The sequence below is a fragment of the Neoarthrinium moseri genome, assembly GCF_022829205.1.
Source record: "Neoarthrinium moseri strain CBS 164.80 chromosome Unknown scaffold3_Wmoseri_CBS_16480, whole genome shotgun sequence".
In the NCBI taxonomy this organism is placed as follows: domain Eukaryota; kingdom Fungi; phylum Ascomycota; class Sordariomycetes; order Amphisphaeriales; family Apiosporaceae; genus Neoarthrinium; species Neoarthrinium moseri.
The window spans coordinates 1,339,681-1,365,555 of record NW_026055117.1 but is presented as its reverse complement, the minus strand read 5'-3'; the positions used below and the strand labels follow the sequence as shown (position 1 = coordinate 1,365,555).

Sequence of the window (25,875 nt, the reverse complement as noted above, 5' to 3'; positions counted from 1 at the left end):
CAGCTGGACCCTGCATAACACCGACGTCGTGTCGTTGCCAGTCCATTGGCCAGGTCTCCCAGCACAGCCAGTTCTGGAAACCCGAAGCCACAGGTCACTTCTCGCTTCGAGATTTCCCGGCTAGTCTTCGTTCACAGTGTCAACAAAAGTCTAGTATTGCGGCATTTGACACTCTTGCGTTTCCCCGTCTTCTAGACTCGAAAAGATTTGTGAGCAGTCATCCTGAGCTCTCCAAGTTGCCAGGAACTTTTTGAAATGCAGCGACTCATTCCTGTCAGATGTCTCTTGGCAGCTAGTCGGCTTGACAGGCGTCATTGCCATGGGCCCAAGTGGGATCACCCGCCGACGGCACCAACTTTCTATCCTACCTTGACACAAACTATATATGCGGCCATTAGCGGTGAAGGCAATTAAGCAGTCCACGATACTTCAATGTAAACCTATGGAGCCCGGAAGTTTCTGTCATTGGGCCTAGAGCGTTGGCAGGCAGGAAGAACGTCACATTGCATACGTCGGTATCCACGAAGAAGGCATGAAACATTCTAGGCGCGCGATACAAGAGAGGCTCCCAGGCCAGTCACCAGATCCTTTATGCGCACTGTCCGCCCATCGCGAAGGGCTCAAAGCGGGTCTATCGGCCTCGCCTTTGGAAAACACTGGGGCTGTAGAGGAAGGGACCCATCGTGAACGCCAAGTGCCCCCATGGGACTGTGTTGGTCACGTTCGACGTCGAGCCGTTGCAAGGCGGGACTCGCCAGGATGCACTCACGACGCCGGTCCTTTCCCCGTATTGTGAGCACATCCTTCTATTTCGAGATCGGCCTGCTTCAGTCTGGCTGAGAGGCCGGTAGACTGGTCACAAGCCAGTCACACCATCTCTCCCCATAGTCTCTGTGCATCTCCAGATTCGTTGCTCCATCGTGCCGCCTCGGAGCAGATCTTGAAATGGAATAAGTGGATAACACGACCCCCACTTCGTGAAAGATGCGATTTGCCTCTGTTGCAGACCCTTGGCTGGGCCTGCTATTCCGTCATTTATAGCTGGGCATCCTCTGGGGGATCGTGTCAGTTGCTCCCATCTTGACTCGTGTAGAACTCATCGAACTGCCTTCTTCCCAAAGATCTTGAAGCCTCCCGACGCTTAGCATCTCCGTGTTTCTAATTACGGCCGGGACTTCATCCACAAATAGTCCTAGTTGCTCGACACATCTCGAACTAAGAGCCCTAACGCCCCGTTCTTCGCGCTCTTGGATCTGGCCGAGGTCCCCTGACGCCGAAATCGTCGTGGACCTTATAAGTCGCATTGGTCTCCCACCGCTCCAGCCAGCGGCCTGACTGTATACACAAAAACTCCAAACTCATAACCCGCCCTACGACACACTGTACCGGTAATCGACGACGCAATTACTGGAACACTCAGCAACACAGCATTCCGAGTCAGTCGGCTGATAATTTTATCTTTACTGTGACCCGTGGACCGTCTCAAAACCAATCGCAATGGTTGAGGTTATGCGGGCGCCAACTTTCGGCGGAAGCTTAACGGGCCCGATCGACATGACGGAGGTGTCGAGCCGGTTTTCGGATGTGAAGTTGTCGGCAATCCACGAAACGGAGGAGAGTGCGGCCCAGGACACAAGGAAAGAGACCAGCAATGGCAGCTGGAAGAAGGGTCCCTCCCGGGCGCCGCGACGTGCCTATTCCTCCAACGACTACCATCTGCCCTCCCCAGCTGGCTCCATCTCGAGATCCGAACTCCAATCTCCCGCCTCCAGACCCTCCGAACCTAGCTCCTATTTCTCGCTTCAACCTACCCTACTCTCATCCATACCAGGAACGCCTACGGAACCAGCACATTCCCCCAGCGTGGCTTTGGCGGTACAACCCGGATATGCCGCCCAGAGGAACATGCGGCCCGCGCTCCCCTCGCCGCAGCGGTCGTACTCGGTCATGGACTACGTTCCGGTGCCCATCCTGCAGCGGCCGGGCGAGAAGCTCCGCCTCGTCCACCTGCCGCCCGAGCTGCACTTTGCCATCTTTGACTGGCTCGACGACATCGACAGCACGTGCCTGGGGCTGACCAGCAAGAACTTCTACGCCATCCACCGGCGCATGCGCGGCAGCGTGGCCCTGTCGGCGCGGCGCGAGGGCCCCAACGACATGGAGTGGGCGTGGCGGCTGGCGGGCCCGCTCATCGCCGCCGGGCAGAGCCACGAGAAGGCCATGGCGCAGGTGCTGCCGCGCGGGCAGGTCTACTGCCGCAAGTGCGGCATCACGCGCTGCGAGCTGCACAAGCACATCCAGGACTGGATGGGCGACGGCTACGAGTACTGCGACGTGCGCCAGAAGTTCGGCCCGCCCGCCGCCCAGGGCGCCCGCAAGACGTGCTACCGCAGCTCGCCCCGGCACCCGCACCGCTGCGGCCGGCACACGCGCCAGCAGCGCACCGTCAGACTGGTCTAGGATCTCATGAGGCGGAAGAGCAGCGGCGGCGGTGTTGTCCGGGGGAAAGCGAGAGGGCAAACCGCGGGGCGCCGTCGGTCTTGAAGGGAATGCGAACCAGAAATAAGAAAAAGCAAGCAAGCAAAACATGCAGGCAGGCAGGCAGGCAAGGAAAGGCGGGGTTTAGGGCTGTTGTTTCTTTTTTAACGACATGGAATGAGCATGGGATCGGATTGGGTATGCAATGTGGCGTTTTGAGGAGCATCGAATCATCCATGGCAAATGGCATGATGTTATTTTGGAGATCGGATGAAGCATGGGTTCTGGAGAGACTCACATTTTTGGGTTGTACGCATAGAGTCGTTTTCTTCTTCTTCGATACCGCGAGAGATACCTCAGAATCATTACTGTGCAGAGTTTCACCTGTTATATGTCTTGTTACTCTCAGTCGTCTGAGATGTGTGAGCAAGTTTGTTGACGCTCGTGTCGGCTCAATGCCGTACCAGAACGTATGCACAGAGCCAATTGCTACAAGCAATGAACGTATTTGTATGTTATATACCTTTCAGCTTCGGGGCTTCTTGGAATCCCCTGACGCTGAGCATCAAGTGAGCCAATGTCTTCCTGGGTGTAAATATACTGTTGATACGAGATAGCTGCACGCTGGCAAATCGTGGCAATACGAGGTATGTGGTGCACGCCTTGGGGCTATAGGGTTGGCTACATGCGGCTGGCTCGTGAGCCTCTAGACCGACTGGTTCCGAGAACCTGTAGCGATGGATGATTCTACGAGAAGTTATAACGCTTGAAGTTCCAGGCGCACTCTAGTTTGGAACTTGGGGCTGGCGATAGTGACAGACTATTACAGTATCACACAATGAGACGGGGTCATTTCTCGCGGGTTGGGCTCCGCAATAGTCACCATGACGCCATGCCCCCTTGGGCCAACTGTAATGAAAACGCGAGATTCCCCCAGCCTGCAGGGGTTTAGACGCGCAGGAAATTTGGCGGGCCATGGATGCGAGATTTGACCGTGCTCCTGTACATCGGATGTTCTCGATAACGCAATTTTAAAAACAGAAGAGTCTGCGGCTCACGAAGGCACAGTACCCCCTTTGTCCGTCCGATAAGCAAGGGGGGATCTGCTATCGGTAAGGCGAGTAGTCAACATTTTAAGAAACACGTAGCCAGCCGCCCTTCGCTCTGGGCCTATGCACCTTATCGTGAGGACCTGAAGCTCATCCCCACCGGACTCGGCTGCACGTCTGCAAAACTGCTGCTTGCTTGTATGCACGGAGGCCTGTCTGTTGCTCAAGAGACGGATCACTTTCTCTTGGCCAGCCCAGCTTGCGCGTGGCAGACACTATCCGGGCGCCGTTCGCAGCTCCTCTGAGACGATTGGCCCGATAGCACTTGAGGACACAGAAAGTCGTAGAAACGTCATCTTGTCCAGCTCCAGCGAATAATTGGCCGCCGTCGATTGGCCTCCGCCCCAGCTTGCGTTCCACTTGTTAAAGGACACAACGACCTTGCCGTCCCGGGGGTTTCAGAGAGGGAGGAGAGCTACTGTAGCCCGGCACGAACGCCAGCCAACGACCATTCAACACACACGGCCTCGCCCACTACTTCTCCTGCACCCAATCTCTCCGGCTGCTTGGTTGCGAGACGAAAACAAGGAAGGTCAAGGCTGGAGTGTTGCAGTCGCGTGGCCAAGGAACTGCCCGACCAGACGCACTTCCCGAATCGTCATTGCTGCACCTCTGTCGACCACTCGCACTCTCGCATCTGCAATCCCCTTCCCACATCCCTGTCTGCCTCTCTCCAAGAGCTGCAATAATTTTGGAAAGCGTCAGTCTTCACCCGTCTAGCAACCGAGAACCTGGAAGCTGGACAATTGGGCGCTATCAAGAAAGCCAACGCGCGCGAATTACGACACCAACGCCAGCTTCCAACATCAGGGGCTGACCAACGACTTATCTTCACCTCCACCACCCTCCCCATCCATAATGTCGTCTCCTTCGAGCTCTTCCCATGCCGGGAAGCGCAAGCGCCCCACCACGGCGGCCTCGACGCAGATGGACGAGAACCAGCTTCTCCAGAACTCGTCGCGCGACGCTTCGGGCGAGGAGGGCGACACCACCGCTCCGGAGTCCGGCAGGCTAACCCACCGAAAGACGGACTCGACTGCCAACGCGAACCCTTCTAAGAGACAACGCGCCAATTCAGACCGGACTGCTGCACCGGAATCCGTCGACCAGACCGTCGACCCCGGCGAGCCCAGCGACACCACCGAAGCCAGCGTCGACATCGCCAACCGCGTCGGCAGGAAGAGCAAGAAGACGGCCGCCTTCAGGGATGAGGCTGAAGATGCCACCATGGCGCCGCCGCCCATTGGCAAGCTGACACATCCAGTTGGCTACAAGACAAACGACCCCCCTGCTGGGCGGCCCGTGAGAGTCTATGCCGACGGTGTGTTCGACTTGTTCCATCTGGGACACATGCGCCAGCTCGAGCAGGCCAAGAAGGCCTTCCCCGACGTGTATCTGCTTGTCGGTGTCACGGGCGACGAGGAGACACACAGACGCAAGGGCCTGACAGTGCTGTCTGGCATGGAGCGAGCCGAGACCGTCCGGCACTGCAAGTGGGTGGACGAGGTCATTGAGAACTGCCCTTGGATCGTCACGCCCGAGTTCCTCGAGAAGCACCAGATCGACTACGTTGCGCACGATGATCTTCCCTACGGTGCCGACGAGGGTGACGACATCTACAAGCCCATCAAGGAGGCTGGAAAGTTCTTGGTCACTCAGCGGACCGAGGGTGTCAGCACCACGGGCATCATCACAAAGTAAGTGGTATCTATGGATCTAGGATTGTACCGTCTGTGTGAGAATTCTTCCCTAACAGCTGTCTTCCAGGGTCGTGCGTGACTACGAGAAGTACATTGCCCGCCAGTTCAAGCGTGGCGCTTCGCGTCAAGAACTCAACGTCAGCTGGCTGAAGAAGAACGAGCTGGACCTGAAGCGGCACGTCCAGGATCTTCGCGATAACATCCGCTCGAACTGGACCACTACCGGCCAAGAACTGAGCAAGGAGCTGCGCCAGTACTGGCCCGCAAGCAGGCCACAGAGCCCGGCTCCTAGCCTCCGACTCGCTCCTCCTACTACACCTGGTCCCAATGGCGAGCTTAACTTGCGCGAGGCGGCCGCGATGGCCAATGCTGCCAAGTCGCCTACAACCCCTGGCGAGCGGGTTGCTAACGAATTCATCAGCGGCTACACGCTGGGATTGATCGGTGGTGTCAAGTCTTGGGTAAGTTAAACGCCTGGGCCGCTCTGTTTTCTACGTCTTGTGTGGTTTCACTTGAACTAATTCCCCGGTGCTAGATGACGAAGAACCGCAGAACTGTGCCGGACAGCAGCCGTCCACCCAGCGACGATGAGTCGGAAGGAAGCGATGGTAATGGACAGGAACGCGGCAGAAAGCCAGCGGCTTCAAGTTCGAGTTTAGCTTAAATGGTTTAGAATTTGGGCAGGCTCACGGCAAACTTATTTTCCAGTGTTAATGGTATCCGGTTTCCTACGGTGGCAGTCGGACGACCTAAGAAGACGGGATACACAAAAGTTGTCGACGGTTGTTGAAATGTATTACAGTTGATCGACAAGTCTCTGGGCTAGAAACATCTGGGAACGTGATCGCTCGGGCGAGCAGAGATGAGAATGGAAACTGTGCACCGAGACGGTTGTCGGTCGCCCGCGAGCATGTGTGCTTCGGGCACGAATATAGACAGATCACATCTGAGAATCTTACTGTATTTTTTGTTTAATGGGCGACTACTGCGAGCTGTCATCATGCTGACAGCTTATCAAAGCCGTCGAACTGGATTGTGATTATCTCGTCAGCTGCATGATTTTGTCGTTAGTACTGCTACTACATAACGTGTCGCCGTGGGGTTCGGCTGACGGCGTAATCTGACCACCACTTCATCTCCAGCGTTGCGGTTTCCGCGCGCCTAGGCACGTGGTGACATGCCAGGTCCTTGTGCTTCTCGTCTACTTAGTGCTGAGGGGGGTGAGACGGGCCGGCAAGTTGTAGCAAGGCCGTTGCGTTCGTCTACTGCTTGTGTGACTACTGCCAGGCCCATGACGGATTCTATTGTCTCTGTGTAACCTGCAGGTGCAGGAGAAGGAAGAGTGTCTGCAGATACGAGCCTCTTATCACAAAAGCAGCCTTGCCTAGTAGCGGTCTCTGGCGCCTCTTGACGATCACGCCTATTCTATGCCCAAGAGACGAAATCCAGTGCCAGATGCTGCACTCGTCCCAATAAAAGGGCCACCGCAGCTCGCGGGGGATCATGGTGAGGGAGAGCACCGCCGCCGAGCGACATGCAGATATCTTGTTGTATTTGGGGGTCATGTGGATCTCGTCCTTACTGTTCTACTGTGCTGTGCCAAAGACCGGCGCTCAGGAATACGGCACAGAACGCCTTGGAGGAGCCGTTGCAACCGTGGCGAAGCTGAGGGTGTGTCCCGGATCGGGCCAATCCCCATCCCTAGCCTCCGGCGTCCGTCCCGCTCTCTGGGGATTGTCATGAACTCCCGTTCGCCTACCCGCAGTATAGCACTTCATTAGCGTTATAGAGGAATCGGTATATGATGCTTGTAGGAAGAACCACGACGCCCCCAATATAATGGGCCACAGAGCTTTGCATGCTGCAGGCTGTTCTTCTGGCTTGCTGAATCTAGCACAACTCAATTGGGATAATGAAGGGCATTGCCGCAGGTACCACGTTGGATCTATCAGCTCTCCCAAAGGAGACATATGTTCGATGAAGCATAGCCAACCTGGGCGCCATCACTCGCAACAGTCGCCGAATGCAGATAACACACTGTCTTCACGAACCTGCATGAAAGGTCGGTCCGACTGATAACAGCTTTAGAAGTGCGCAGATGGGCGCAGAGCAGTTCCTTCAAGAGCAGGCGCAGAGAGGCTGAGTGGTACAGATATCTAAAAGCATACCGGACAGCATGCGCGATTCTCGTAGGGCGGCCGCCAACGCAAGGTACCAGATGGTTGCCGATGCGGGAGCCGAAAGTAAGACTGTCATGTACTACATTTCACCTGCACAGAGATCCTTTCTCCATGCTCGCGGTCTGGCGTGCGTTATCCCCCACAGCCTGGCTTGTCACATCTGTGCCGCACAAGTGATGGATCGATGGCCTGATGGCTGAGTCCACGCCGACCTCGACTCCAAGGTATGCGTATGTCTCTCGCTCACACACTCTCTCTCTCTCCACCTGGAGACACTCCTCCTACCTTTGGGGGCGAGCCCCAAGGTTACAACACATTGACTCCGGCCGCCGATGCGCACAAGCCTGGCTGTCTCAGGTGGACAGGTAAGCACACCCCATGGCCGTGTTGTAGTAAAGCACATCGCCTCGAGAGTGCCACGCGACGACCTAGGATTCCGTGCTTCTCCCGCGCTTAAAGGGGACATGCATGTGCATTTGCGGTTGCGGGTAGGTATCCGGGACCCAAAGTGATGACGCAACAGGTGGTGGTACATGAAGCACTTACTGTACATATCAGCGACGTCTCTGTGGCTTCCTTCCCACCCTATCGGTAGTCGAGTATTTTCAGGAACAACGGCCTGAGCCACAGCCGCATTTGGAACACTTGAACACTTTCGGCGCCTCGCATTCCAGTAAGACAGCCGGACGCGAGAGACAAGCCTTCATAGTACACTCTTGCCGGGTGCCCGCATCTGAACCGGCGAGCAGCTGGCTGTCCGGCACAGCAGCTCTCATCCGGGCGCAGAGAGAGAGAGGGCATTGGCCTATAATTGGAAATTAAGCGCTGACCACCTTTTTGCACCAAGCCTTGATGCAGAAGGCATTAGACTGCGACACAGATACCAAATCCGGACAGAACACGGTGACGATATTACAATTCCGGCATACACCGGCTTTTCTCCAAGGTCATTGGAAGCAGGTTCTCCAGAGGCGTGGAGAAAGGGTCGGTCCCGTAGGATTTGGAAAACTGGAGATGGTGAATTACGCCGCTGGGTGAAACCGCTCCCGCAGCTGAGGGGGGCGGCCAATGTCAAGGCCAGCTGCCTGGATCTCCAGATTCAGATTCGCGCTCCTGGCGATCGAGCGGTGGGCAAATCAACTATCGGGGTGAACAGAACTCGACTGCCGTGATGGGTCCTGCATGCACGACACTTCTTTGACATTACGGTTCAGCCCCCAAAAGGGGTTTCAAAGGGCCCTTGAATGTCACTCGCGGGCGACGGGTGCTTCCCGTAGCCCAGCCTGATCGCCAGAGAAGAAGAAAGCCTAATCCATCCCGCCGGTTTGGACCCCAAAGTGCATCGTGCTTCGGCTCGCGCCTGACGGCGCCAAAACCGTCGGGTTGCGTTGCCGCAAGCGCGAAGATTGGCAGGAAGAAGGCCTGAGATTGATCGGTTCGATCCCCTGGAGTGAAGGGAAACACACACTCTCTACCGAGGCGATCGATCGAGATGGTATCTGCGAGAGAGACCCGGACGACTTTCCACACTCTCGCGCAGAATGGAAAGCACATCTCCCAAAAGTACCGCCGCACGTCGCAACACACAATGCCTGTTTTATTAATAGGATCCTTCTGCTCACTCGGTTGGCAGACCGACTTGCGTCCAATGGCGATGCTCGCAGGGAGCGAGGCTTAGACGCGACTCGCTGCGCGACTATTGCCCTTCCCCCCCTCCCCGCCGTTTCTGTGAGAGGGACCCTGCCAGCCTGCCGCTGACTGGCCAGCCTGGGGGACCCTGTCACGGCCAGCGAAGAAAAGGCACCAGGTGCTGCTCACTCGCTGCAACCCATGCACGAGGTGTCCCGCTCCAACGGTTGGTGAGACCCGCCCGCGCAGAGTAGTTACCGAACCTGAAGGATTCGCGCCAGCATGGGGTGCCCTGGCCAAGTAGCAGCGGGCCGTGCTCTTTTGCAAGGTGCTTTCCATCGCTGGTCGTGTGGTTTGTCCTTTTCAATGGGTCTCGTGGGTGCCGGTGAATCCTTCGCCAGCCGTTCCAATGCCCGTCGTTGAATCTCGTCACCAGGATTCCCGCGAGCCATCTGCCGGCCGTGGTCTCTGGAGAAACTGCATGGCATCTCCTGAAACCTTTCGCAATCACAACGGGAAGGATGCGCCTTGGGGTCCCCCGGCGACTCCTTACAATCTCCTTCGACTCTGCCGACGAAATGCAGCCCTATACCAACAGCTTGGGCAGCTGAGCGAGGGGGTTGCCAATGAAAGGCAACTCGGAGCTCCGCTTTCGGTTACGTATACCCTGAACTAACTAGAACGGCGTGTTGGTGACAACTTTTTCATGATTGTTTCAACCGGGAATAGTATTACCCCATTATCTACAGCTCTAGCGAAGAGATAGGCCTGCTAGTCCTGTCTTGGCAGGTCTATTTCCCGTCCCTCCTACGGCAATCGACGTGACTCTGTGTCTTTTCCTTGCGTCTATGTCTCTCGTTGCTTCTCCCGGGGATCTACAGTAGAACCGTTGTGTTTAGAACCTTCTATGCATCTTGCTTGCGCGTGTCAGAGCACTCCCGCACCGGATGACGGGCATATGTATCTTCGGTCCCGTGTGTAGCAGCAGCGTCGCCCGCTGGATAACTAGGAAACATCTGCAGAAGATCCTCTGGCCGTTGCGTTCCATTGCAGAAGGGAGGCAGGAAAGTCAGCCTGTCAAGTTGTGTTACCTCATGCATGCTTGCGCTAGTTGGCAGTGCAAGGCCTGACAATAAGCAGCCCGTCTAAGGCCAGGGACAGGGGTCCTCAGGAAGGCTGCGCCCCTCTGGCCTGTCAGATTGCCTCTCACGCTCCGTTCATACAACTCGCCAACTCGACGTTCGTCTCATTTTTCGGGGACTCGCTCACCAAGGGCGGTCACAATAAGGCAGCCAACGCTTGGTCGCCAGGTCGGCCCCGAGGTTCGCGCACTCTCCATCTCGCGCGCATGATCCTTCTCATTCACTTGACACCTTGAATGTATGCATTGCAACTGTGCTGAAAGTCACGCCAAGCCTGAAATTCATCGCGACGAGCGTTGCTACAAAACGTCCAGAGTACTGTGCCGGCTCAAGGCGCCTCTTGACTTTTAGGGTTTGTCCTTTCTAAATATGGTAGCATGCGACCCGGTCCACCGGTGTTGCGGGATGGCACTACTGTATATTGCTCAACTCCCTCCCCGAAGCTTAGTCCCTGTCAGACTCTTGGGTGGAGTTGAGCATCCACACAGACAGAGAGAAAGTGAGTGAGAGAGGCACAGAGACGGGCTTCAACAGGTTGTTCGCAACCACATCCTGGCAACTCTCCACTGCGCTATCGCGGCAGGGAAGGGTTCAGGATGAGGTAGACAATACAGTTATTCCTAATTGGGAGCGTATGAGACCATCATGTACCCGTAACCCCCCTAAATAGCATCTCAAGAGATGAGCCACCTTTTGGCCGCCTTTTCTCTGAAGGAGTACCTGCAGGTCTGCACCACCCTGGTTTCCAGCTGACAGGGGTACGTATACACATGGCCATCGACGACCTTTCCCTCTCTCTTCTGCCCAGTCACATTAGAAAGGTTTCTTGTCTCTACCTTTTTGATTTGTATCCCGATCACACTCTACTGCCCAGTTACCCGCACCCTCGTGGCCTTAGGCTGTCTGAATATAGCAATACCTGCTCAGCCTGCCTAAGACTTTCCTACTTGGTACCTCCCCCTTCACCATCTAGGACTACTCGTACCACCCCCCAAAAACCTTACAACAGATACCGACTTGATCTCCATATCTGTTGGAAGGCTGAGGTCTCTTTCTCCCTGTAGCCTTCTTTTTTTTCCAGGGACACGCCCCTGTAACCCCAGTCTTACCGCGTCTACATGTTATTTACATCGTTACCTCTTTAAAATTATTCTGGAGGGGGTCACTTCAGCAGGGCTGAGCGATTACTAACTTTGCATCTGCGTTCCATTTTGAGCCTCTCCTGCAACCATGACCAGCCTAGAGTTTATCATGGACATGGATGTTGACGAGGAGCCGAAGGGCAATAAAAAGGATGGCGCCTCTTCAATTCCCGGTTCCAGACGGGATCGAGACCTAGCCTCAGATCATGCGAATCCTGGAGACCATCGCGACAGACTCACTACAGCCCCAAAACAACGGCGTGGTACCTCAGGACGGCATACCAAGTCTTCAACAGCGGCAGCGTCCTCGTCAACGGCGTCGTCGAGCTCCACTGCTCGGCCCGCTCCCGCTCGTCGACATAGCAACACTAGCAACGACGATCACGACGACGACGACGAAGAGATGTATGCACACACTTCAGGGTCCGGGTCAGGAGGACAACAACCAAACCGGCCCATGGGGAACCCTCCTGGGGCCGAGATCCCCATAAAGTTAACACCCATCACTGGTCGCGTGAGCAGGGCGAAAAAGGGAGTGCCGGTTCACACGTGCGATATCTGTAGACCGCCCAAGGTGAGTCTCGATTATATCGGTATGGCTAGCTGGCTACATGGCTAACGAGCACAGACGTTTACTAGAGCAGAACATCTCAGGTGAGGGACTATACCGACCTAGATGATATGACATATATAGTCCACCAACTAAACTGAGGAAATCGTATAGGCGTCATCAACTCAGTCATCAGACACCTGGCTATCCGTGCACATATCCCGGCTGCGATCGAGCTTTCCACAGAGCAGACCTACTGGCCCGTCACGCAACACGACAGTATGTTGGCCCGGCAAAAGAACGACATTAATTCCATTCTGGCATGCTGACGGTATTATAGTGAACAAGATGTGGGGGACAGAGGCTCCTCAACGGGCGGCAGTCGACGGCCGTCCACCCCCTCGATGAGCGATGGCTATGGCATGCCTCACCCAAGACAGCCGTCTCAAGGTCCAATGGCACCGCAGGCACCTGCCATGCAGCAGGATCCGGGTTCTAGCTACGGTACGCCGTCGTACCATTATAACACATCCGGGGGCGGGTCCACGCCAATGTCTCCTCCACAAGCGCGTGGCCGGCAGGACAGCTACCAATCTACAAATTCAAGCGGCGCTCCAGGATATACGTTATCAACACAGATCCCCACCATCCAACAGCCCAGCCTGGAAGGCTCCCCCAATGGTGAAGTGTACCACTACTATCACACACCGCGAACGGAGTTTCGAAACCTCCAGGTGGTGACCCAGGGCCTCCCGATCCCGGACAACAACCCTGGCCTCCTGCATCCCAACGGCTCTCCGTGGGAGTCCAACTCGGACAGCAACTTCTCCACGCCGTCTAACGAGAGCTACAGGAGGAGTATCCTGCCGGGTTATGAGACACCTACCTCTGCGTCAGAATATCATGTCGGTTCCTTTGTTCCAAGTTACCCTCCTAGCTCCCAAGACCTAGAGGTCATGACCTCCGCCGCTCCGTACTTTTCCAACCCTTGGTCGTCGCCGCCGTATTCTACGGCGATGATGGATCCAGTTTTGTCTATTTATCAAGAGGACTCTACCATCCTCGATCACACCTACCCCCCATTTTCTTCTGTTCGTAGTCCGACCCCACCGATCATAACCTCGTCCGTTCAATCGGCTGAATCTTTAGTCACCCTCGCCCCGTTTCCGGACGCGCAGGCAGTAGCAGGGCGCTACAAGGACCAGGCGGCCCTCTTGGGGACTCTCTCTGGGGCCGCCTTCCTGACGGCGGTCACTCTGCCGCGACCCGTCCGCAATGCCGTCCCCGACTTTCTCGAAGTGTACTGGAGGCGCTTCGACACTCTCTTCCCCCTAGTCCACCGCCGGACCTTTGAAGCCGCGCCGAACGAGGTGCTGCGCTGTGCTATGGCTGCCGTGGCCACGCAGTTCCTCGACGGCAAGGAGGATCGCCTTAAGGGCAACCAGCTGCATGAGTGGGCTTGGCAAGAAGTGAGACGTGTAAGTTTGACAAAAAAACGCCCTTGCGAGTAATCACGATTAGCTGACCAGCTGATATAGATCCCCCAATGGAACGTCCAGACCATGCAGGCGATCCTTCTGTGCGAGTTCTTTGCCCGGTTCCGGGGGAGGAAAGCAGTGATCCGACCGTCGTCGCCCTTCCAGTCGCTATACTCGAGAGTGAGTTCCCTGTCTTCTCCTATTTGCGTTGCTTTTGATTTCGTTACATACTCTCTTTATCAGGATCATCTCTTTAGCCTTGTTCTGTCTTCTCCGTTCTCCCAATGGCACCCGTACTCAACGTCTCCCTCACAGGTCGACACAACTCAAGACCCCGAATCTTCTTTTGGATCTACAGCCAGCACCAGCACCACTTCCACTGGAGGATCGCACGCTACCACTCTACAAGGACGCTGGGCCGAATGGATCGAAGCAGAGGCCCGCCGGCGGCTCCTGGCCGCGTGCTTCGTATTGGATGTCCATACATCCGTGTACTATGAATTACCTCTAATGCAACCTTTCACCAACCCGTGCCCTCCTATTCCCTTGACCGCAGCCGGCCAGGCTCTCTGGACCGCCTCGACGCCGGGGGAGTGGGAAACCCTCCGGACTGCCAGGTACCAAGCACCGGAGCCAGCGGTGCTGACAGAGGACATAATCACCCCGGAGAGGATAGCCAATGCGCCACCCCTGGATCAGGCCGTTTTCCTGGCATCCGAGGCACTACGACTCCCCAAGACGTCCGGAGCCCCGGCCGTGGATTTCTCCAGGTCCCCAGACCTGTCTACCGTGGAGCGACTCCTCATGCTCTTCCCCGGATCCGCGGTTGCCAACACGTACGCGGCGCTGCACTACACCCCCCTGCACGACTTGCTCGCGGTATCAGGCGACAGCTGGCTTTTCACGCAAAAGGTGCTGCCCAGCCAGAGTTTCCAGCAACACCAGAAGCAGCTCAAGCAATGGAGCAGCAGCCCTCGCGCTGCCGTGGCGGCCAAGTTTGCCTCCCGGGCGCTCCTCGCCTTCCTGAACGTCAACGCGAATGAGTCGCACCACAACAGCAGGGCGTGGAACAAGAATGACATCTCGGACTACTGGGCTGTCTACGTCTGTGCCCTGATCTGCTGGGCGCTCGGCTACCAGGCGACCAGGGGCACCAACACCAGCAGCAAGAACAACAGCGGCAACGGAACGGCGGCGGCCCAACACGATAGTAGTAATGTTAATGAGGCGGCGGCGACGGCCGAGAGCGAGGCCGAAGCGCTCCGCTGGCTGCACATGGTGGCCGGGTTCGAGACAGCCGCCGACATCCTGGCCAGCGTCAACCTCGGCGGCCGCCGCGTCATCATCGCCGTCGTGGCCATGGTCAAGCGCCGGCTGGAGGTCGAAGCCATCGGTGGCCGGAGCCGGCTGCTTGTCGACGCGCTCGGGGTCCTCAGAAAGCTCGAGGAGGGCGTCAACTGGAAATGGTTCTGAGTTGTGGCCGGCTTTCTTCCCTTTTTCTTCCCAGTTTTCTTCTTCTTTTTAATGTGGCGTAATGGATGGATATTGGGGGGGGTTTTTATGACAGTCGCTTCCGTCTTCACGCTTTCCGTCTCTATATCTTCTCGTTTCTGCTTTCATCTCGGGAGGTTTTCTGCTGCTGTTCTTCTTTCATCATTCCTTCTCACTTTCATGATCTGTATCTCACTTCTTGCATCCCGCATTGTCATCATCTTCATCATCATACTTCGGGCCTGCTCTTCTTATCTCTGCTCCAGATAGACGCATGGAATGACACGAAACGAGGCGGAACGGGACGGAACGAGACGGAACGGATACACATGTACTATTAGAATTTCTCTTACCTTTCCTTTTATTCCTTCCTTTCACTTCCCTATACTATTTCTATACGTCCGTTTTTCTATCTCTCTCTTTTCTTCGACTTCTACTAGCCTTGCTTCTCCCCTCTCTTTCTCTATTTACTGCATGGGTGCAGACCAACACGCGCCCGAGGTCATGACATCTAGGCATCTTGGATGGTAACAAAACAGCACAGCGAGGGCGTTGGGACGTTTGGATGGTGTTTTGAATGCATACACTCATGAGCGTTGGATCTAAAGATCATGATGGGACCTTGTCCTTTTACTTTCCTTCTTTATGTGTGTCTTTTGGTGTGCGTCACGATGAGACGAGAGCATCAGATGGGAGAGGAGCAATGAGGGGGACCAAAGGCGGGAGGGGAGGGAACCGGACTGTCTATTCTTGCTGACACAACGAGATAATAGACGGTGTGTTTTCACTAGACAAGGTTCCGTGGAGGGAACCGCTAATCGATTGACTTTTGTCCATGGCCATGGTTTCATTCCCTGAGTGACCTGATTATATCGCGTACTCAAACTTCGCATCAACTTCGCGAACTTCGTAGGTGGTGGTGGCTTGGCAGTTCCTTGACACTGCATTGAATGATGTCCCATTGTCCAACTCTTCAATGAAAAACCTCGTTCCCTTTCATCCATAATAGCGTGGTAAATACAAGTTGTGATTACAAATTGTAGCCACGTCAAAAGCGAGGTTCGTTCCGAAGCACGTTGAGCTACATATATGCATACGTGGATCGCTGTATCCCAGACATATACTTTAGCTGTGATGCGATCATGCCTATTTACAATGGGACGCAAGCTAGCTGCCTCGTGAATACCTTGCATATATCCGTATATGGGAGGCCAGCTGTGGCTCTAGGTCCACTATACTACTTGTCGTTGGTCGTCACTGGCCATCACACCACGAACCGACTCATATGAAGAAGACGAAATGAGAACGCGACTGTTGCGAAAGAATGCATCCGGGTTAATTCTTGACAGAACCGCGTACTCGAGTCTAGCTCCAGCCATGCTAGGATGGGTAGAGTGTGACATCGACAAAGTCTTATGTGGTGGCTGTTCAATTGCCCAAGTCAGCATTCGTCTGAAAATGCTGATTCAGAGGCCTGGGATAAGGTGCAAGTGGCTGTTATATGTCGGATCATGTTTTGGCTCCTGAGAAAGATCGCATGCAGGCAAGTCTCTTATCTATCTTGAGGGCACAGACCGGATTGGACACCGACGTGAGAAGTGTCTCAATGTATAACACACGGTTGTCTCGAGGCCAAGGCTAATTGGCCAGCTCCCCTGGAGCGGCGTCTGGGGAGATGAGAGAAGTTCAGGCACAGACACCCGTCGGCAACTTAAGTCAGGTATTCGTACCTGAAAGTATGGCGCACAACGCATCGAGAACCGAGGCTGGCGGACCACGCCAACAATCTCGCTGCACTTCAAGAGGATTCGCCTGGCTGAATGCGGACATGCCCGGGTTTAATGGGGTGCCTCCAAGAGCCAGCCCTCCCGGCATGTCCTCGGGCGTGAACTACATACGACAGAATGCAGAGGTGATTTGGTTGTGTGGTTACGAGATTGCGTGCCCGATAGCGTCTCCCAGCCTCTTCGTTTTTCCCTCCCCTCCCCCCTTCTTCTCCTGTACTGTTCTAACTTTTATGCTGTCGCTCGGAATATACTGGAGCTCGCTCTTGACAAATACATATGTACGTTTAGCATGAGCATCTGAGATCAGTTGCTGAACAAATTCGACCTTGAGTCAGGCCATTTGGTAAGTTGGCGAGTGAGCGGTGAAATGGTAGCACTGGAGTATCTACACCGACCAATATCTGCAGTATGTACTGCATACATACGTCAGCGATTGAGGGCAGCCTAAAATAGCCGCCGGCGACCCACGCCCGACCTCAGCTCTCCACAAGACATCCATGGATGCTAGTCAGATCGCTAAGCAGAAGACCGCCCAGGATACCCCGGCTGTACGCAGTAGCAGAGCTAAGAGCTCAGAGCTAAAGAGCTCCGAGAAGCTTCTGTGCAGCTGGGAGGCTTGGGGAGACACCGGAAGCAATCCCATCTGAGTTTTTGATCGCTGTGCGCGTGGTCCCCCAAACGTCACTGGACTGGGAGGCCCTGGGGATTGGCCTCCGGGTGCCCAGGTGGTTGACTAAGTGCCTACCCAGGCTAGGTAAGGCCCACGGGTGGAGAGGGAGCTCCAGACGTCCAGTTGCTCACTCAGTCGCTGCTATTTTTTTGCCTGCTTCCTGAACCGCAAAACCCTCAACCACCACCACTCCACACCCCCATCTCTCCAATTCCTGCACCTTAATACTGGCCCGTGGATTTTTTTATTATTTTATTCTTTGCCCGCACCTTGTTGCTGTCGCCGACCGACTTCTTATACCACCAGATCTAATTCCCTAACCCACCCGCCTGCAACATGGGAAGCTTTGTCTTCAAGTGGTAAGTCTCATCAGCCCTCAGCCAGTTCTCAATTCCTTCTCAATCCCGCCGGCGCAAATGGAACCTGGGCCATAATCCCCAACCGAATGCAGCCATCTTGACCTCCGCGCGCACACTGCGCGCATAGACGACTCAAAGGCTCTTGACGATGGCTCTTTTGCGCAGCTCCGCGAACGCACACTCTTTCACAAAAGATCATGTCAAGGCATGATGTTCAGGGCAGTGGAAGTAAGCACACGTTGCTGACTCTTGTGTCTCTGTCTTCTAGGGAGCACCCGGCCTCCGAGGTCTACGTAACTGGCACCTTCGACGGCTGGAAAAAGACGGAAAAGCTGGAAAAGGTCGACCAACACTTTGAGAAGCTGGTCCAGCTCGAGGACGCCTCCAAGAAGATCTACTATAAGGTATTGTAGCCCTTTCTCAGTCTGTTTATCCCGTTACCTGTACCGCCGTGGATTTGGAATAAGACCGCCGGCGCCCAACGAATTCGACAGCGCCGCTCCCTGGATTATCCCCGGTCCACCGCGGGAGAGGTGGTTTCGGCGTACGCGAGCTCCCCGGAGGCTCGACGTTCCAGTTTCCACGATCCTCAGCTCCGGGGAACTCGGGCCCCCCTGTGACTTACTCTTACCACCTGGCCTTGGACGATATCGTATGAATGGTCCTCCTCGATAGAGGGGTAACACGATCCTTGTGGGGGAAATCTCTCGCAAAGGCCAACCAACGGCCGCTGCGCAAAGATACAAGGGACCATGATAAGAGCCTCCACCATCACTAAACGCCGCGGCCTGGGACCTGGGACCTGGGACCTGGGACTCGACAGGAACGACGACGACCAATACCGATCAATATCACCCAAGCGCGACCAAACGAGCAGTCGGGCATTCCTCACGACCTCGCATGACGCAGCGGAGCCGAGAAACGCAATTGCCCGTATACCGCGCTGGACGAATTTTCTTGGGCAAGCGACGAGGCGCAGCTGCTGATAGGTCAATGGCGTCGCATCAAACCCGAATCCGTGTAGCCGCTTGGCGAGGTGAGCAAATGGCAGGGGTTGGGGTTGGGGGGCCTGGGGGGTGGTTAGGGCCGTCTTCCAGCAGGACCAGGACTGGGACCAGGACTGGGACCAGAGGACCAGGTTCAAGGCTCGTGCCCACGGCCAAGGTTTGCCAGGTCCAGGTCCGGGTTGCGGTGGAGCAACGCCTGGCGCCCATGGAAAGCGGAACCAACAATCGTCATTGCTGACAGGACTGAACTCGAGGGGCTGCCAGTTCGTGTGTGCCTTTTTATTCCGCCGCCTCGCCAGGCGCCCTGCTGCTTCCTGTTCGCACACAACAAGACTCTACTGCTGCTCGCTCTGCTCCCCGGATTCCCCAGGAGAAACAGGACCCGGATCTTTTCCTCTGGTCTTCTACAACGCGCGCGCCCACTGTCTCACGTGCCCGCACAAACATCGTCAGCTCGCACACGCTAACCCTTCGCTCCTCTGCTAGTTCGTCGTCGACGGAAATTGGGTCACCGACCACACTGCTCCTAAAGAAACCGACGAGAGCGGCAACGAAAACAACGTCCTCACCCCCGAGCGCATAGTCAAGGAAGCGCCCGCCACGTCCGCCATCATGAACTCCGTCGGCCCCGATTCCACCACCGTCGCCCTGGCTGCTGGTGCACCCTTAGAAAAGGAGAAGAAGCCCGAGGGGCTTCCGGGCACTTTCCCCGAGACCCCCGCCGCCGACTTGAACAAGGAGTTCAGCATCAACCCGCTGCCCGCCGCCCCTGGCGCCGTCAACCCCGTCCAGCTTGCGCCTGGCGAGAAGATCCCCGACACCCTCGCTGCTGAAAGCACTACCAGCAATGTCAAGCTGGACCCTGAGTCGTACGAGAAGAGCGACACTCTGCCTGGTAAGTCATCGAAAATCCCGATCCCGTTGAAACGCAGGGCTAACTGCAGACAGGTGGGGTTGCTACCTTCTCATCCGTCGCCCCTGATGCAACCACTGTTGGCCTGGCTGCTGGAGCACCCATTGAGACCAAGGTTCCCGAGGTTGTGAAAGAGAGCCAAGAAAAGGCTCACGTTGACCCCGAGGCCAGCGCAGTTCCTGAGGAAGTGAAGGACAAGGCCGCAGTCGAGAGCGAGCTTCTCGACCGGGTTAAGGAAGCCCCCTCGACTGCTGAGGGCACCGCCGGCAAGGGTACCGAGAAGACTGAGGGCACCGTCACCGCAGGTGAAGCTGCTGCATCTGTCGCCGCCGCTGCTACCGCCCTCGGTGGTGCTGCTGTGGTTGGTGCTGTTGCCGCAAAGGACACTGTCGCTGAGCAGGCAACTGCTGCCGCTTCTGCTGCCCAGGCCAGCGCCACTCAGGCTGCGACCAACCTCCCTGATTCCGTCAAGGAGAAGCTTCCCGAGTCGGTTCAGAGTGCCATCGGCACTACCGCCAAGGAGACCAAGATCGAGGAGACCGCACCCGCCGTCCCCACCGAGGTCAAGGAATCCATTGCCGAGTCCGGACAGAGCCCGGAAGCTGCTGCCAGCACGGCCGCTGTCGAAGACAAGAAGGTAATGGAGAACGAGTTGTTAAAGGAGGTCAAGCCCGTTGCCGCTGTTGGTGAGGAAGCCAAGCCAGAGTCCAAGGTTGAGGCCGTCAAGGCTGACGCCTCCGCTGCTGTCGACAAAGCTGTCGGGAATGTTGAGAAGACCGTGGGCGCGCCAACGACCGAGACTGAGCCTACTCCTGCCGCCGCCAACGGCGCTCAGACGACAGTTGCTGAACCCGTTACACCCGCAAAGGACGCAGCTAGCCCTAGCAAGCCGACGGAGAGCCCGGCCACGGGAGAGAAGAAGAAGAAGAACAGGCTCAGCGCTTTCTTTGGCAAGCTGAAGGGCAAGAAGTCAAAGGAGTAAGGGACGGAGGTCTCTGCTCTTTGCTTTCTGAGCCACTTCGTTGTCGAATTCCTGTTCTTGGTCGTTTCAAGCTCATGATTCCCCGTCTCGTTTCGACAAAGCTGCTTTCGGTGTGCGCGTGCACGAGTTTCATAGTGGATCCTCTCAGCATCTAATTGTAAAATAATACCCGTCTTACTTCAGCATACTTCTGCGTCTAATCAATCGCCTTTCGGGGATGGTCTAATAAGCTGACATCGGGCATGCGAAAGAGACTTTGCGTTACCAGGTCTTGTAGTGCTAAAGAGGCCCCCAGTGGTGATACTTAGCATCGCCGGGTAGATATTGAGTTGCATCGTTACTAGTTGTCTATTTTTGGAGGATATAACGGATGCCGAATTGGAGTCGTTCACCCCTCTTAGACAGAATGCGAGATGGGGGTCGTAATCAGTTGGACATGACGGGGAGGGCTTTCCAAACTATGAGAGAGGACGGGAATTCTCAGTGGGAGTCCGTAGATACGGTAGTCGATCTAATATAGCTCAGCATACCCCTTGCCTCGAGACATGAACTAATGTCCATCTTTGGACGCGTCGTTATGTCTGATTAGCTTATAGACTGCGAAAGGCCTTAAAGATAAGAACATAGGGCCATGACGACGGAACGATACAATGGGTCTGTCTGGCATTCCATACCGAAAGAGGGCCGGTATATGGCCAAATCCGAAGCTAAATTTCGGATTGGATACACACACATCGACGTATTTGTCCCAGTTGATCCGAGTTCCTCATACTGCAGGAGCCCTTTCATGGCAACTGGTATAATTCCCGCTTTACGAATCGTGATGAGAAAGAAGTGTATTCAAGGAGAAAGATACGAACCCCCCCTCCAAAAATAACATAAAATAAAAACCTTTCCGCTCTCCCAGCGGTTACAGAAGACCAAACACAATACCGTCTACTCAAGCCTTGATCAAGGTCAAATAACCGCGCTGCAACGTCCCTGTCCTGCGCAAAAATCTATGCCATCTCCCCAGCTTGTCTAGTCTCAGTCCTGTGACATGGATTCCATCTTTGGGTGGAGGCTCGTCTGGCCGTACGGTACGCGCATGTTGTTTGTTTTTATCGAGGAAGAGGTCCCAGCTATCGCTCCTTTTGTGTGAGCAGGGACCTATATCAAATTCCCAGACTGCGCGGTAATCTAATACGGCCACATCATCAGACTTAAGCTCAGTAATCTTAGTATGAGATTATTCTACCTTCTCGTTTGACGTTCTTGTCTACTTTTATCTCGTAGGAATGCGATTTCGAGTCGTAGACCAACGCGCGCGGTCGCAAGCAACGCAGCAGATTTTGGGCTTCATTAGTTCTGGACATGATACACTCAGCCGACCGTGCGTATCATCTACCGAGCAACTGTTATACTGCTGTATATATATTCGCTGAATCTCAATAACTTATTCGTGAGGAATACTGGGTTTTATTGTTGGCCCGGCGATGGGGTATTTGACCTTCTACAAGGAGACACAAGGCTACAGTAATATAAGGGTCAGCAGGCGTCCTTCCGACCGAAATTACGTGATATAATACGCCCCGCTAAAGACCCCAAGGAGCTGGCGTACAGATAGGACTGTCTGTTGACATTTGTGCCCTAGTCATCTGAGCAGCCACGCTGACGGTGTGGTACCACATAGCCAGCCTGCTTCAAATCATGCCCTAGAAACTATGTCTCCCCGTGCTATTAGCCAAACAAGCAGGGTGTGGTTACTCAAGAAATCTCTAATTCGTGTTCTAGCAACCACACTGGAGGCGAATATGATTTTGGAGGATTTCAACTCGTCATGAATGCACCCCCACTGAAAGCAATGGAAACGCCATCCAATATGAATTGCAGTTTCCTACCCATTGTCAACCGGTGAGCCAGCACCGTATGGCTTGCATGTCGCGCTCAAAAGTCCCTGGTAGCTGAGGCTCTGTTTCTGCCGCCTGGTCAGCTTTGTGCTGCCCAGAAATACTTGCGTAGCCTGACAAAAATTTATTCACGTTTGCCGTCTCTTCCAATACTAAACGGTACTTAAGTAAGGCGCATTCGCCATCATATGAGACACAAGTCAGGAGGCTTAGATAGCACGCGGCGTCTCCAGCCTAAAGTCTGCGGTCATAGTCGAGGATTTGAAACGCCAGTGTCTGAAGGATGGCGGAAGCTTCCAGAACAAGGGTGATGGTGCTCACGTCACATTTGAAGGACGAAACAATGGATCCGTGGCTGAAGAAAGCTGCATTGAGTTTTGGTATGAATTCTATCAAGAGCACATCACACCCTTTCACTAAGATGAATTAACAGACGGGGGTGGCATTCGAGGATACTGGAGTTTGCTCGCCCTCAAAGCGCTCATGGAAGAGGTTCAAAAGGTCGAAAAGGAGAGAGACGAAGGAACCCACTCGAGCTTTGCGCCGTGTGCCGAGCCTGAGAGAGTTTCCCACTTGCGGTCAGAGGAATATACACACTTTCTCCCGTGTCATTATTTTGACTACATTGGGGGAACATCTACTGGAGCGTATGTATTCTGGTCAGCTGATTGAGAAACTCTCTGATTTGCGATCACAAGGTTGATCACGATTCTTCTCAGCCGCTTCAGGATGACGGTAGAAGACTGCATAACCGAGTATAGAACAATGGCTGGGACGATATTCGGCCGTCGTCGAGTGCTTCACGCCCTTAACACCTTCATCTATCCAAAACCCAAATACTACGCAAAGAGTCTGGACGATGCCATTAACCAAGTCTCCAATAGACGAAAGGAAAGAGGCTCAAACAAGTCAGAGATACTCTTCGAGACGGACAGCAAAACTTGTCGAGGGTGAGTGTACATCAATTTCTGTGTAATCCATTGTGCTGACAACCGGCATCACGTGCAGAATAGCTCTTGCGACAGATATTAGCAATATATCAAACACAAGGTTCCTATTCAGGTCCTACATGCCGTTCTCGGAGCTCGGCAAGCCCATAGACCAAACCATCGGTATGAAGAACCATGACGAGGGCATAAAGTTAGCAATGTTGACAGTTGCCCGTGCCGCCACTGCTGCACCTCTCTTTTTTGGACGTTACCGCGTCAGCTTAACTCCTGATCAAGTAGTTGGTTCGCGTCAGGATTTACGGAGCAGGACAACATTTGTGGAAAGATTGACCACGCGTCAGCCTGAGCCGAATTCCATGAAGACATTTGAAGATGCAGGTTTCACTTCGGCAAATAATCCAAGTGCGGAGATTCTGGACGAAATCGAATACCAACAAGGAGCAAAGAAACGCGGCGATAGGAAATCAAACAGACCAATCGTTGTAAGCATTGGAACAGCGAGACCCGGATATTCCAACAGAAAAGAAACGGTGCGCAGCATCATCAAGAAGAGTTTCTACAATGCTGGAAATACTGAAGATGTGCACAGCATTATGCTGAAGTACGAACGTGACGGCAAATGTTTGTATCATCGGTTTAACGACGAGTATGGTCTAAACATAGAGATGGATGAATGGAAGCCAAGCAAAGACGGGAGAGAGACTTTGAGGAGAATGGATGATGTCTTTCAGGAATGGCGGGAGAATCCTGGCGTACGAACTAGCTTTCGAGCATGTGCCGAAAGGTTGGTTGACCTGAGGCGGGCGAGAGCTTGCCATAAATTGTGGAAACGCTATGCCCTAGGTGCGTACTTTGTCTGCAGGCTAGAAGGGTGTAACGAGGATCGCTCTGAAGTATGGAGTAATGAAGATCGCTTCATTGGGCATCTGCAACGAGACCATGGCATGACAAGAGAGGAGGTAGGATCGAAATGGTCTGAATGTGAAAAAAAAATGGGAATACAGTGGGCCAAGTTAATCTTCCAATAATATATCCATAGCTTTCCTTGCTACATAGGTACTCGTAGGACAGGAAACTGCTCTTAGATCATTGAACTTGTAAATAAACCAGGGGCAACTTGTTTTCACTTCATTCCGCAGCATGCTAAGAAATGAAATGCGCATTATGTGCTAGATATGTTAGTCACGGCCAGCAAGACCAACCGTGCATTATTTTCCACTTGCCGTGCCATCTCAGGCGATAATGGCGATCCTTTGAAATGCCATAATTTTGCCTTGGTAACCTCAGACTCACAGTGTCATGTGAGAATATCAGCAGCCAGTCATTTATATCGCCTTCGCGGGGCGTTTCAGCGGTGTTGCCCGGCTGCTCTGCTCTCTTTTACCGTCTACCATTCAGCCTCGTCCTCAATGGATACGAGCTGAACTTCCGTCAGCACCTGACCTGGAATATAAGACTTGCAGTATAGCAATGGACACTCTGGAATCATGCAAGGTGAGGTCGTAATGAAGCACGATTACCTAGGGATTAATTCTGCTTACACATCCCTCAGTCCATCTCGGTACGATTTGTGAATGGGCTGGGTAGCGCGCTGATGCACTTGATTACCCTTCCCTACTACCGGTTTTTTCGTCAGAACACACTGATTCCCATTGTTTCTATGGTTAAAGCTACTGAAGTGGGACAGAATGATGAAGAGATTCAAGGCATGCTCTACAGTTGGCGAGACCGTAAGCTGCACGAATTGCATTCCGTACAGATATCCGTGAGCTGAACCTAATTTCTCCATCAGAATATCTCTTACAATTATCTTAGGGAACTCTGTTGGCTGCTGGAGTAATAGGGTGCTTCTCTTGGCCAACTCGGGAAAATGAGCATTGGGTAAGTGTTCAACTTTCCGGAAGGCAGTCTCGGTGGGAGAGGTTCTCTTTTATACCGATCCGTTCACGGCCTTCTACATAATTTTATGTCTCAAGCATAGCAGCACTACGTTTTACCGCTGAAGAGAGAAGCTCACTCTTGGTAGCTTGGACCGGCCTCGTGGTATTTAAGCCTTATCATGGCATTATTTGCAATTCTGTTATCTTCGTCCCAGGCTTTCATATTTTCTACAATGAAATCTCGATCTCGGCCTGTCCCACTGATGGAGGAACTGTCTTTAATCTGTCGCATTGAAGGCCGTCCCGAGTTCAGTCAAAATAGTGATAGGGAGAAGGGCAAGTCAACAGTGTCTCGTACACCACGGGTACAAATCCGATGGAATATGGTCTTCACATGGCAAGCTCCAACCGTGCTCCTAGCCTATTCAGTCATCGGTTTCATCATGGGGATGTCCATCTATGTCATTACACCTTTGTATTCAGACGAAGATGAACTGGGCGGAAGACGCGTAAGTCGCTGGAATCGCCCCTGTGTTTTC

At 54.2% G+C, this 25,875-nt stretch overlaps 5 protein-coding genes across 5 annotated transcripts; all 5 read left to right on the top strand.

Annotated features, from left to right (window-relative positions):
• Positions 1-1,497: 1,497 nt before the first annotated feature.
• On the top strand, positions 1,498-2,460 carry JN550_001786 (uncharacterized protein; the record flags this gene model as incomplete). Its single annotated transcript, XM_049313008.1, has 1 exon — positions 1,498-2,460. One exon carries the CDS (start codon positions 1,498-1,500, stop codon positions 2,458-2,460), a length of 963 nt encoding a protein of 320 aa, XP_049176637.1.
• A 1,985-nt stretch (positions 2,461-4,445) lies between these two features.
• On the top strand, positions 4,446-5,951 carry JN550_001785 (uncharacterized protein; the record flags this gene model as incomplete). Its single annotated transcript, XM_049313007.1, has 3 exons — positions 4,446-5,284; positions 5,355-5,748; positions 5,823-5,951. The coding sequence occupies 3 exons, from the start codon at positions 4,446-4,448 to the stop codon at positions 5,949-5,951; spliced, it is 1,362 nt and encodes a 453-aa protein (XP_049176636.1).
• Positions 5,952-11,468: 5,517 nt separating this feature from the next.
• Positions 11,469-14,881, top strand: JN550_001784 (uncharacterized protein; the record flags this gene model as incomplete). The annotated part of the gene is made up of 6 exons (XM_049313006.1): positions 11,469-11,954; positions 12,009-12,034; positions 12,105-12,209; positions 12,271-13,408; positions 13,469-13,588; positions 13,652-14,881. The coding sequence occupies 6 exons, from the start codon at positions 11,469-11,471 to the stop codon at positions 14,879-14,881; spliced, it is 3,105 nt and encodes a 1,034-aa protein (XP_049176635.1).
• A 2,811-nt stretch (positions 14,882-17,692) lies between these two features.
• On the top strand, positions 17,693-20,617 carry JN550_001783 (uncharacterized protein; the record flags this gene model as incomplete). Its single annotated transcript, XM_049313005.1, has 4 exons — positions 17,693-17,715; positions 17,984-18,119; positions 19,209-19,617; positions 19,671-20,617. The coding sequence occupies 4 exons, from the start codon at positions 17,693-17,695 to the stop codon at positions 20,615-20,617; spliced, it is 1,515 nt and encodes a 504-aa protein (XP_049176634.1).
• A 2,232-nt stretch (positions 20,618-22,849) lies between these two features.
• On the top strand, positions 22,850-24,404 carry JN550_001782 (uncharacterized protein; the record flags this gene model as incomplete). The annotated part of the gene is made up of 5 exons (XM_049313004.1): positions 22,850-22,886; positions 22,940-23,153; positions 23,205-23,456; positions 23,515-24,299; positions 24,358-24,404. The coding sequence occupies 5 exons, from the start codon at positions 22,850-22,852 to the stop codon at positions 24,402-24,404; spliced, it is 1,335 nt and encodes a 444-aa protein (XP_049176633.1).
• Between the last annotated feature and the right edge of the window lie 1,471 nt (positions 24,405-25,875).